Raw genomic sequence first — 13300 nt, 5'->3', positions numbered from 1 at the left:
AAGGTCTAGTGTTACCTAGGACAGAAGCTTGACATGCGGTAGCTCTTGTACCTATATGAGCAAGGGCTGAAGTAGGATGAGCAGGTGTGGTAGCTGAAGACTGAGATGTAGATCCAGAAATACCAGCTTCATTTTCTAGCTGTGTCAGTGCAGCCCGAACAGCTGCTAGGGCATCCAAAGATGTGGTCCTTGTGCTGGAGGAAGATGCATTGTCAGTAGTAGTTGCTACATTGGCACTCCCCTTCTTGTTTCTAAGTCTAGCTGGCATTAGGTGAGGATGTAACTTCAAACAGGTGTCCCTAGTGTGTTTGGGCATCTTGCAATGATCACAAAATACATCCTTTTTGTCTTCCTTCTTAACTCCCCTTTCCTTTTCCCCTCCAACCTTTAATTTTGTTGCTGATAAGGCTGCTTCTGTGGGCTGAAAAGATAGCATCACCTTCCTCCTATTCTCTTCACTGTAGACTAATGGGTAGGCCTAAGATAGGGTCACAGTCTCCCTAGTGAGAAGTTGCTGTCTTGTAATATCAAGATCTGAGTTTAGATCGGCTAAGAATTCAAAGACTATTTGTTTCAATCAGCTTTCTATATGTTGCTGCATCCCTCTGGCTTTCCCATTCAATAGTTTCCAAGTGATCAATTTCATGCCAAAGGGATTTTAGAGTAGCAAAGTACATTGAGACTGGCTTCTTCGCTTGTTTGGGGTTGTTTACTTCACACTTTAGTTCATAAGCTCTACCCACATTAAGAGGTTGAGAATAAGTCTCCTTCATGCTGTCCCAAATTTCCTTGGCTGTTTTTTCCCACAGGTAATTTCGGTTGATGTGGGGCTGTATAGAGTTGCATAGCCAGGTCATTACCAAGTAGTTCTCTTGAACCCATCTTGGATAAGATATATCCTCTTTGGCTGGTTCCTTTGTGTCTCCGGTCACATACCCTAATTTCCCTCTATCCCCAATGGCCATCATTGCCGATTGGGCCCATTCCAAGTTATTTGTTCCATCAAACCTAACAGTGGTAATCTGGAACGAATTTTCAATCATGTTACCAGTCCCAAAACCTTCCCCTTGAGTTTTCACCTCACTTCCAACCCTTTCCATACTGAGTAGATCACAATACTCCAAGAAGAAAACTAGTTTTCTACTAAAATACCAAGATAATAGAGAACAATAATCCATAAACTGATCTCAGCAAATAATAAGAACTAGAACTTAATTTTAGTCGACAGTTCCTTCTCAAAACTGTAACTTTAATAAAAAAACACCAGAGGATAACAGTCCAGAAACTGATTTCAGCAAAGAATAAGAACCAAAATGTAACTTTAATCAAAACACCAGAGAATAACAGTCTAGAAACTGATTTCAGCAGAGAACAGATCTTGATTTTTTAAAAAACAGCAAGGTGATCTCAGATTTATTATGCTGCTGCTAAAAGAAAGTTATCTAAGATCGAATTACCTTAAATGTTGCACCTTTTTCAGAAAAGAAAGCTGATTATAAAAGAAATCTTGATAACTTCTATCGAGTTACCTTAAAGGTTGTACCTTTCTCAGTAAAAAGAACTCTGATCGACTTCTTTGGTTTGAAACCTTAACTTTGATCGAATCTGAACTCTTTCTCAGAATTCTGATTGTCCTCTTTGGTTTAAAACCCTATCTTGATTGAAACTGATCTCTGATTCTTCCTGGTCACCGGATCATTCTCCAAGAATTTTTTCACTTTCTTGGGCAGTCTTCAGTACTCCAGTAACCTCCAAGAACTAGGTGGCTGCTGTAGAGATCTTGATCTAATGGATTTTCATGTAGCCGACCAAATCAGGCTTGCATGAGAACCCTAGATTTTCTCACCAATAGCTCTGATACCAACTTGAAGAAAGCTAGTGGATTTCTGTCGTAAAGAAAAAAAGGAAGAAAGGTTCTAGGTTTCGAAGAGAAGAAGGGAAGAGGGAGAGAAGAGAAGAGAGGAGAAGAGAGGAGAAAAGGGGTGTGGAACCACACATACTAGAGCCTAAGTGTGGGTATGGAACCACACACACTAGAGCCTTAGTGTGGGTATGGAACCCCACACTCGTGGCTACTAACTATTTCTACTATCATGAATGCACAACAGAAAGAGCCAAGAGAACATGGACAATAGTAATCTTGGCAATTGGAGCGAATGTTTCTTCATAGTCACTGCCATATTTCTGGGTATAACCCTAAGCAACAAGGTGAGCCTTGTACCGGTCTAGTGAACCATCGGACTTCAATTTAACAGTGTAGACCCAACGACTCCCAATGACAGAAGCATTTGAAGAGGGGACCACTAGACCCCAAGTTTGTCATTCTCATGTAAGGTATGAATTTATGCATCCATAGCTTCTCTCCAATGAGAATTGGTAATCGCTTGCTTATATGAACAGGGAATATTTGTGGTAGATAACACATTAGACAAGAAGCTATTGTTTGATGGAAAACCATAGCAATTAGGAGGTCTAGAATTACGAGAAGAACGATGAAGAGGTACAATTGGAATGGAAATAAAATTTGAAGGAACACCATTTACAAAAGGATCAGAAGAGTGATGATCTACAACGGTTAGAGGTGAGGTCATAGGCATATGATCTGGAGCACGTAGCCCTTTGCAAGAGAAGACAAGAAAATCCTTTACACCAGCTGGAGGTGAGACACCTTTTGAATCAAAATTCTACAATACGGAGATGGATGTTATGGATAACCTAGCAACATTTTGAGAAACACGAATTTGACAAGCAGAAGGATCATAGAAAAGAAATATTTTGTGGTCTGGACTATAGCCCGCAAAGGCACACATGACGGATTGTGTAGTTAACTTGGAACGCTCATGGGATGGAAGATGAACAAAGCAAAGACACCCAAAAACATGGAGAGTATCAGAGTAGACGAATCTGGAGGACGACCTAATAGTTTTTGGAAGGGGGACATATTAGCGAGGACATAGGAAGGAACATAATTAATTAAGAAAACAATCGTACTAGTGGCCTCTACCCAAAATGAAGAAGGGGCATGAGATTCTTGAATGCCACAAACATTGAGCACATGTCCATTCTTATGCTCAACCACTCCATTTTGTTGAGGTGTATCCGAGCAACTCTGTTGAACTTGTATACCATAATTCTTCAGATAAGATAGAAATTCTCCATAGGTGTATTCTCCCCCTAAATCTGAGCGGAGAATACGCACATGGAATTGAAATCGGACTCATACCACGGTATGGAAAAGCCGAAATGTAGGATAGACCTCTGATTTATGTCGAAGAAAATAAATCCATGTGTACCTGGTGTAGTCATCAATAAACAAAACAAAGTACTTGTATCCAAGCCGAGAAACTACAGATGAAGTCCAAACATCACTATGTATGATCTCAAATGGTGAGGTGGCATGCTCAGATGTGTGATAAAAGGGTAAAGTGTGACTCTTACTTAAACAATAGGAAACACATGAAGTATCAAAAGTATGCAAAGAGGGAACATTGTCTTTAATAGAACTGAAATAAAATAAAAACTTTAATTTTCAGAATGAGGGTGTCCCAATCGTTTATGCCACAAATCCCAAATATTATTTCTTTGTCCAACAAGAGAACTAGAAGAAGATGAACTAAAGTAAGCAGAAAATGCTGATGCTTGAGGATTCTCAAATTCCAATGCAAAAAGATGGCCCAACGTGCACCCCTTCCCTTTCACCTTCCCAGTGTACCGGTCCTGGATCAAACAACCATCATGAGAAAATGAAGTGTATGACCTTCATCAACAAGTTGGCCAACAAAAATTAGATTAGTAGTTCCAGTTTTTCACCATTGGCCTTTATGATATGCCTATGGTTGGTCCTAGAAGTGTTATTTGGGGTTCGAGGTTGGCACCAATCATATGATTAGTTGCTCCTGAGTCAATGTTCCAAATATGGGACTGAGAAGAACAATAACTGGAAAACTCACTAGATCATAGGCCGGTAGCAGAAAAAGTAGAGGATATGGTAGAGGATACCAGTTGTTGAATTTTTTCCTCATCTATGGGTGTAGACAGTTCACCCTTCGCAGAAGAATCACCTATGGTAGAAGAGATGTCAATGGTTTGCCTTTGGATATGCACGTGGCTGGTTCTTTTGTGAGTACCCTTAGATGGCCTAACCGGACAGTCTGGAATTATGTGTTCATGCTGTTTACAATAGGTGCAAACATTCCTCTTCTTGCAATGAGAGACAATGTGTCCAAATCCTTTACATTTGTAGCATTGAGTCTTTGAAAAGTCTTTAGCAACAGATTTCTTACTCTCTTGAACAACCATGGTTTAAAATGTCACGAAATGTTGGAAATGTCGCCCGGCATATGTCGGTGTCGAGACCCAGCGACATAAATTTTGCATGAATTAAAAAAAATACAATATGTCGGTTGATATTTCAACCATTTCGGTTAATGTTGACAATATCGTTCCAAAAAACAAAAAAATATATAATATATCGAAATATTTCCAAGTATATGTTGACAACTCAGCATATATTTGAACTACAAACATCTCTATCAAACAAAAAGAGACGTTAAAGGGGAAAAAGAAGAGGGTTTTTTGATAAAAAAAAGAAGAGGGTTTTACGTTTTAGCTTGTGTACCTGGAGCTGGAGTACAACTTCAGGATCTAACCAAGCACAAGAGTGGTCATGCGCTGAAATATCCTTTTCTTGGAAGCAGGACGTTCAGCTTATGAAACTTTGAAGAAATTTCTCTCATCTTTCTCTCACGGTGAATAACCATGAAAAACCTAGGAAAAAAGGAGAGAGAGAGAGAGAGAGAGAGAGAGAGAGAGAGAGAGGGCAGCGGAAGGTGTGAACTCAAGGTCAAGAAGGAGAATGCTCTTTGTCATCTTCTATTTTTTTCTTGAAGGGCTTCATTGAGTGCTGGTTTGCTGCTCACTGGTTGCAAACACATTCTGTGTCTCTTCGACATTTGAGGAAGCTGAAGTTCATTCAAATGAAATTGAAACCTCAGCCTTAACTTAAGTTTATTTAAACTTTAAAGACTTGCTATAGTCCATGATGGTGTATGGAAGCCTATAGACCATCACAATAGCAAGCCCTAAAATGGAATCTTTAAAACACCTTTATATAAACATGTTACAATGCAAGAGGGTCTATTGTAATATTATAGACCTCATTAATGAAAACTTATAAATAGAATCTTTATTTCACTCTTATTGCAGTACATGAAGGTCTACAACAATGATGTAGACCCTCACTACAAAAGCCACTAAAATGAATAAATAATAAGAAAATTAATATTTGAGATAAAATTACAATATTCATTAGAAAACAAAAATAAAAATCAGAAAATGCTAACTAGTTAGTATTTTTATAAAATATTTATAAAAAAGAATTAACAAAAATAAAAACAAAAGAATAAATTAATTACTTTATAATATAAAACATAAAATATTTTTCAAGTAATAAAATATTAACTAGTTAGTATTTTTAAAATATTTATTTAAATCAGAAAATGATCATTAAATTTTATACTAAATCATAATTTATTATAAATTTAGTATTAAAAATCATAATAAATTCATTAAGTTTTATAATAAATCAGAATTTATCATAATCTTAATGCTACAAAAAAGGAGAATCAGTTTATTAAATTTATAATAAAACATAATGTATTATAGCTTTAATATTTAAAAAATCAGAATAAATGTATTTCTATTTACTAGTGTGAAATAAATATATTAGAATTTATAATAAATCAGAATTAAAATCAAGAAAAGAAAATATCGGATAACCTCGTAAAAACATCAAAATGCATAATAAATGAGTAAATTGTCATTTACTAATTTGTTATTGATCTTAGTTTCTTAGCTTTATATAATGGTTGGGAATAAGATAATAGTCTAGAAATATGTATTAATGCTTTTTTTCATCATTTTACAAAATATCATTGCATATTTCCACATATTTCATAATATTTCCACAATGTCTCTAATTTTTCAATATTTCCCCTTGACATTTCCGACATATGTCCTATATTTTGGTAAGCGACATTTCCATCAACATTGACATTTTAAACCTTGTGAACAACAAATGCAGTGTCAACTCCAGAATTCATTGATTTCCCATCAATACTTGTAGTAGTAAGAAGTCTATCTCTTCTCTCAAAAGGTCACCCATCACTGAATCTAAATCTGGAAGAGTTCCTCTACTCAATGTGTCAGACCTGATTATTTCATATTCAGGTCTCCATCTCATAAGAAAATGATTCACCTTCCTCTTCTCAAAATGTTTTTGGAGATACTTGACATTTTTTGCTGAATCTGAGGGTTCTATGTGGACAAGTTCATATTCTACCCACAAATCAAGGAAACCAGCATTATATTCTTGAATCTTCCTATCTCCTTGACAATAAGCAAAAATCTTAGCCTCAATCTGATATTGTCTTGACATATTGGATTTGATAATATACTTTCTCAAAGTAGGCATACATCTCACAGGCAGTACACATTCTCTTCATGGGTACTGCAATATGAGATATTATCGAACTGAGTATCCAAGAGACTATTTTCCCATTATCAAGTTTCCACTGTGAATAGGCCTTTGCATCTATTTTATCCGGCATAGTGACCTTTCTATTCAAATATCCCTCCAGACCTTTTTCTCTCAACAAAGAAATCGAAATGGAACTTCCACATGGTGTAGTTAGTTCCATCAAACTTTACAGGAATAATATCAGCCTTCTCAGCCATTCCAGATTACAACCACAGTTCAAAAAAGAATTCGCAGTACTGAAATCGAAGCTAGAGGGAAGAGAAACTGGTGATAAATCACCCAACTAAAATCAGATGAAGTCCAAATGAACTGCTGAAGTAAAACTTCACAGAAAAAAGGTATTATACTGCAGAAATCTCATAACAATAGGTTTATATTGATGTCAGGCCTAAAAAGGAATGTTTCAGGACTGTTGGCTACAAGGTGGGATCAAAACCCTATCAAGACCGAACCAGTCTTCAAAACAAATGATTAACCAGTTAAAGGAGGCCTGGGCGACATCAAATATAGAGTCTTATACTGATTGAATCAGCCGAATTAAAGAAAACAAGAAAAAGCTGACCTGCTGGGTGTCCTTTTCAGAAAAGATCTATCAGCTTTGGCTGATTGAAACAGCCTTCAGATAATCTCCAAACAGAGGCCAATGGTAATCAAATACTTCTAATACTTCTCAGATAACCTTTTAATCATCCAAGAAAGAAATCGAATCAGCAGCTGGTAGACATGACCTGCTCTGGTACCATGTCACTAAACCAGTTTGAAGGAGAGGAGAGAAAGAGTTTCAGGGGTGTCTAAACAGTTTACTCGACCCCCACCCCAAAGAGCCATATATATTAAATAATATTAAGAATTATAGAAGAGTCCTTGGAGGACTAAATGATAAAAAAAGGAAAATACAAAAGAGCCCTTAGAGGGTCTGAAATAGAAATACAAAGAATACGAAAAGAACAAGACTATGTACAGAAGGGACTATAGTAATACAATACATCAGATTTCTTCACATAATCTTTTAAATACTCTAGAAGGAGTTTACCTTAATGCAAGGAAATGGGATTCTAGAATTGGATTCCTCATCCATCTGGTGGGTTCTCTTGTGCCTCTTTCTTCAAAACCTTAACCCTTCTTGATCCTCCATTGCAGTCCTTTCCTATGAAGTGCGGTGAAAACCTTTTTATTCCCCCTAAGATTGGGATTTTCTGTTGGGAAGCCTTTCATGCAAGTATCAACACCTCTGACCTCCTACAAAGGAGACCTAATTGGTATTTGTCCCCTAATTGGTGTGTGCTGTGTAGATCAAATGGTGAGTCATGTTATCATTTACTGATCTCTTGTCCATTTGTTCTTTGCATTTTGGAAGGATTTTCTCTTTTTGGGTGCAGGTGGAATCTTCCTAAGTGTAGCTAATTTATTTAGTACAACAACCTTTAGATGGGCAAAAAGAAAAGGAAGAGTTATGTGGAGATGTACAAGGGAAGTATTGGTATGGACTATTTGGAACGAAAGGAATGCTAGATTGTTTGTGATTAGGATAGAACTAAAGAGGCAATCATAGAATATATCTCAGTGATTGTGGCTTACTGGCTGATGACTTTAGACATGTATTCATCCTGCTCCTTTGATGATACCATGAGGAATCAGTAGTAGTATTCTCCTCATCTAAAAAGGAAAAGGTGGTGAAATTGTGGACTTCATCGTAGAGGGACCTCATAAAGATGAACTCCGATGGTAGCTGCTTTGGGAATCTTGGCCCCTCTGGAATAGGATGAGCATTTAGAGATGAAAAAGGCAAAAAGCTAATATCATTGCAATGTTTTCAGGACCAATTGGGTTAGGTGAATCAACAAAAGCAGAAATATTGGCTGCAAGGTTTCAAATAGAGAAAGCAGTGGAAATGAACGTAAAGAAATTAATAATTGAAGGAGACTCAAAGAATGAAATAAATTGGTTGAAGGATGAGAGGAAAGTGCCATGGAGCTACAGGCATGAGATCAATAAATTCAAATTGGTGTGAAAAGAGCTGCATGGCTGTAACTAAAGATTTTATGGGTTCAGAAGTCTGCAAATAGTTTGGGTGATTCACTTGCAAGACAAGGGGTAAATAGAAATCAAATGTTTTGGTCTCAGTTGTAAGGGCTATGCTTCCTTGTTTTCTATTTGTAAACATAAGGATGTAGACATTTATTTCTTAGTTGATTCCTCACCCCTTGTTTAGCTAGATAATCTGCCATTCCATTTGCCAGTCTCCTGTCCCATTGAAGGCTGACTGTTATGTTTGTGGTTATCCATTTGAACCTTCTCAAAGCCCCCTATAGGACCAAGTCACTGTCTCTGGTTCTTTAAGTCACCCAATTATCATTTTCAAGTGACCGTCAATTAACAAGTGTTCAATGTTCATTTCTTTAGCAATCTCTGCTCCTTGTAGCACTACTCGGACTTCCCCGTTAACTGAGTCCCCCACTCCAATAGGGCTAGAGAATAAGGCAACAATCACCCTTAGCATTTTGAAAACTTCCCCAATATCATATGTCCCTAGATTGCCTAGACTACTACCACCAAAGTTTAGTTTGATGACACCTTCAGGATGCCTCCACTCCACCACCAGTTTATCCCTTAAAACAGAGGTGAAAAATGATACAAGGATTTAGCCCAATTTATGGCCCTACTGATTATACAATCCCATGCACTAACCTCATCCTTCTCCTTATCATTGAAAGTTCTGGCATTTCTTTCCTCCCAAACAGTCCAAACCAAAGCAGGCCTTGCGCACCTCCACAAGACTGTACCTCTTTTCTTTGGCCACCTGTAGTATGGTCAAAAAGACTACTTATCTGCATGACACTAACACCTGCAACCAGAAAGACCAAAAAGCTTCTCCCAAAGAACTATAACAAAAGGGCAGGAGATTAGTAAATGGTAGCACCTTTCTCCATTGGCTTTGTAGAGGATACACCAGTTAGAGGAGATACTGGGACAAAGTCTTCTTTTTTGTAAGTTGTGCAGCATGTTTAATTTTCCAAGAGACACTTTCCGACAAAGAGCTCCCACCTTAGGAGGTATGGGTTTGGACCAAATATCCTTACTAGGAAAAGTTTGAGTGTTAGGGACCAAGCATAAAAGGTAGAGAAGGAAGCACAAGAAAACAATCCCAGTGGGTACGGGGTCCAAATGCGAGTATTCGACTTAGATGGGTCCAATCAAACAGCATCAAGAGTTTTAAGGAGCAAATCTGCCTGGTCAAGCACATGATCCCCCAAATCTCTTCTAAAACCCAAATTCCAGCTGAAACCAGAAGGCTGGGAAAAAGAAACAAAACTCTGAATAGGTTTATTTTTAAAAAGAGAGGGAATACAGGGGACTTAAAAAGGTCCTTGAGGGTAGAGTTATCAATCCAAACATCCTCTCAGAACAAAACCCTATGTCCAGTACACACATTTAGTCTGAGTTGTTTGAATTTTAAAACTATCATTAAAGTAGCAATTTACCATTGTAATTGAACTTGACAGGATGCAGAAAATAGTGTAGGCATATCTAGAGTGGTGAGTTGGAGTCAGATCATTGATGCTAACTTTTAGAACAACTAGTTGTTGTTTGACTTTATTGATTGATATGCCCTTTAGTACTCCCCCTCCCTCTTTTTCTCTCTCTGCTCCACTTCTCTTTATTTTTCTTAAGGCCCATACAGATTCCTAGGAAAGTCAACTGGGAGGAACACATACCTCAAGGCTCAGCTCATTGGGAGTGGCAGACAGTTTTAGCCAAACTTTTTGATGAACGTCCTATATGGCACAAACATACACTAAATCAACGCTTGCTAGAGGAAGGTCTACATTTTGGTGCTCACCAGCTTAAAAGGTTTTTATTCCCAGAAGATTTATTTATTTTTTTCATTCAAATTTTGTGTTTCTTTAGTGTATTTTTATTTTATGGATAATGTATTAAATGTATAATGCTTGACGCTTGCACTGATGTGATTATCCTACTTGATTGTTGTAGGCTTCTTTTTAGGATTGCATACTACTTTGCAACAGGTCCATTTCGCCTATTTTGGATTAGAAAAGGATATGACCCTCGGAAGGATTCTGAGTCTCGGATGTAAGAGTTCTACTTTGAGAATCCTATTACCTTATGCATATCTAAGGTCTTCTTGTGCAATCTTTTGTTTTTATTTTTTTGAAGGATAAAAGAGAATTTCATTAAAACTGAAAAAAGAGGTACAATGCAAGACAGTTGGCTGTCAAGCTGACATAACAATCCAAATTCCAGACAATCTCAAACTATAAATAACTCGTTGTTACAAGGTTGCAAATCTAGTGTACTCTAGAAGTTCTCTAACAGATCAGTTCTGTTCACTTGATCGAAATCTGGAAGATGAAGAACCCAATCTGATGCAAGTTTACCCACTGTTTGCTACCAGATGATTAATGCTCACCTGTCCTCAAATACTCTTCTATTTCTCTCATTCCAAAGTGACCAGTAGACTGCAAACACGATACATCTCCAGAATCCTGACTTTCTTGCTTCATTTGAGTTTTGTCCATCTAGAGAGTAGAAATTCCAAATAAAGTTTGCCAGAATACAGGAAAAGAACAAATGAAGAACTGTCTCCTCTTCCATTTGACATAAATAGCAGCAGCTTGCCAAATTAAAACCTTTAGCCTTCAAGTGATCCGTAGTGAGAATGTTGTCATGGGCTACCAACCAAGCAAAGGCTTACCGGGTTACTCCATACTCCTTTTATCTGACCCAACTCTTGGTTATCTCTTACTAATGTCTTGTATAATGACTTTACTGAGGATTTTCCATCTTTGCTCTCTTTCCACCACAAACCATCTCCTGTGGCCACTGAAATGTTTATTCCTTCTAGTTTTTCCAGCAGCATATACACTCTTCCACTTCTTGGTCCAATAAAGGTCTTCTGTATTTTGGATTCCAGATCAACTTCTCCCCTCTCCTCTTGTAACACTAATCAATTGTAACTTGTTGTTCAGTCAACCTGTATAACCTTGGGCAAACCTCACACAGTTTTCCTACTTCAGTCCATTCATCTTCCCAAAACCTAACACTAGATTCATCCTGTAGAGAACACTGATGTGGGCCCCACGGCTGTGGTCCCCACTGTGTTCGTATGACAGCACAGCATGTACTCTTTGTTAGTTATGTCACTGGTAGTTGGTAGTTATTTCAGACAGCTTGTTATTTCAGCTTATTATATTAGTTTATTTGCATGTAAGCATTAAGGGCAATTCTGCCTTTTTCTACAGTTAGTAAACTTATAAATGTTAAGAGTGGGACAGCAGATTAATTAATTCAGCCCCTCTCTCTCCTTTCTAAAACCCTTGTGTACTTCTCTTCTCCTTTTTCTCCTTCTTTCTTCTTCTTTTCTCCATCAAAACCTTTTTTCTTTTTGATTCAAGACTTATTGTAGTCTTGATCGACTACTTGGTATCAGAGCCAATCTAGGGTTTCTCATGTGTGTCTAGTCCAGCCAACCACATGAGAACTGCCTAGGGCTGGAAGCTTAGAAAGAACTGTTCGTTGGCTGATTCTTGGAGGTTACCAGAAGGGTTTAGCAACCGTCTGAAGGTTTGTAGAGGCTTGGAGAGTGTTTTGGTAATCAGGAAGAATCAGAGAAGGTTCAAAGGATCGATATTAGGGTTTAGGCCAAGATTGAAGGTGGTGATCAGAAGTTTCTGGGTAAGTTTTTATCTTTCCTTGAGATCGTCATTAGTCAAGGGTTTGTTAGACTTATCTAGGAGGAGCGGCTGAGCTCTCCTTTATTTTTCAGAGGCAATCAGAATTCTCTGATTTTTTTAGGGTTTTTTCTTTAACCCTACGACCAGATTTGACTGTGAACCTATTTGGAAGGTGCGGCTGTGCACTGTTTCTGTTCTCACAATGTTTCCTTAACCCTATGATCAAACCCTAAATCAGTTTCAGCATTCCAGACTGTTTTTTAAGTGAGTTCTAGGCTTGTTTCGGCTCCAAATTCTGTTTTTGGGGTGAGAACCTTCATCGAGAATTGGAACAGCTTACATTCTGAACTGTCGATTGGTTTCAGATCAGATCTGAACTAGGTTCACCCTCAAATTCAGAACTGTCGATTGGTTTCAGATCAGATCCGAACTGAGTTCACACAGAATTCTGTTTCCTTTGTTTGTGGAAGACCTAGGCTGATTGTGATCAGTTGTTTAAGTGCTGTTTTTCTTATTACAGTAGCTCTAACAGTTTTTGATTACTGATTCTTAACCAAGAATGGAGTTCAAGAATCAGGGGGAAGGTGTTTTTGGGACTAGCAATTCTGGTAATATGTCTGAGACTGCATTTCAGATTACAACTGTGAGGTTTGATGGATCCAACTACTTAGAATGGGCCCAATCAGCCATGATGGCTATTGGGGGAAGATGAAAACTTAGCTACCTATTGGGAGATGTGAAAGAACCATCCAAGGAGGACCAAATGTATACCAAGTGGGTTCAGGAGAACTACTTAGTTATGACATGGCTATGCAACTCTATGCAGCCACATATCAGCCAAAACTATTTGTGGGCAAAAACATCCAAGGAGATCTGGGATGTCATGGAAGAAACCTACTCCCAACCCCTTAATGTTGCTAGAGCCTATGAATTGAAGTGTGAGGTTAATAACCTCAAGCAAGGAGAGAAACCGGTCTCCGTTTACTTCTCTACCTTGAAATCTCTGTGGCATGAAATTGATCATCTGGAAACACTTGAGTGGGAAAGTCAGAAAGATGCACAAACTCGT

The 13300-nt window shown here is 37.9% G+C and overlaps 1 protein-coding gene across 2 annotated transcripts in view; it reads left to right on the top strand.

The window, feature by feature from the left end:
- Positions 1 to 13300, top strand: part of LOC104590570 (uncharacterized) — a 95442-nt gene that overhangs the window by 17088 nt on the left and 65054 nt on the right. For both annotated transcript variants that reach the window (XM_088896660.1, XM_088896659.1), the window contains exons 7-8: positions 10220 to 10390; positions 10532 to 10630. In XM_088896660.1, the coding sequence (XP_088752786.1) occupies positions 10220 to 10390; positions 10532 to 10630 (270 nt within the window). The remainder of the gene's footprint in view (positions 1 to 10219; positions 10391 to 10531; positions 10631 to 13300) is intronic.

This window comes from Nelumbo nucifera, chromosome 1 (genome assembly GCF_055504915.1).
Source record: "Nelumbo nucifera cultivar China Antique chromosome 1, China Antique-T2T, whole genome shotgun sequence".
NCBI lineage: Eukaryota > Viridiplantae > Streptophyta > Magnoliopsida > Proteales > Nelumbonaceae > Nelumbo > Nelumbo nucifera.
This window is presented reverse-complemented; position numbering and strand designations above follow the sequence as displayed.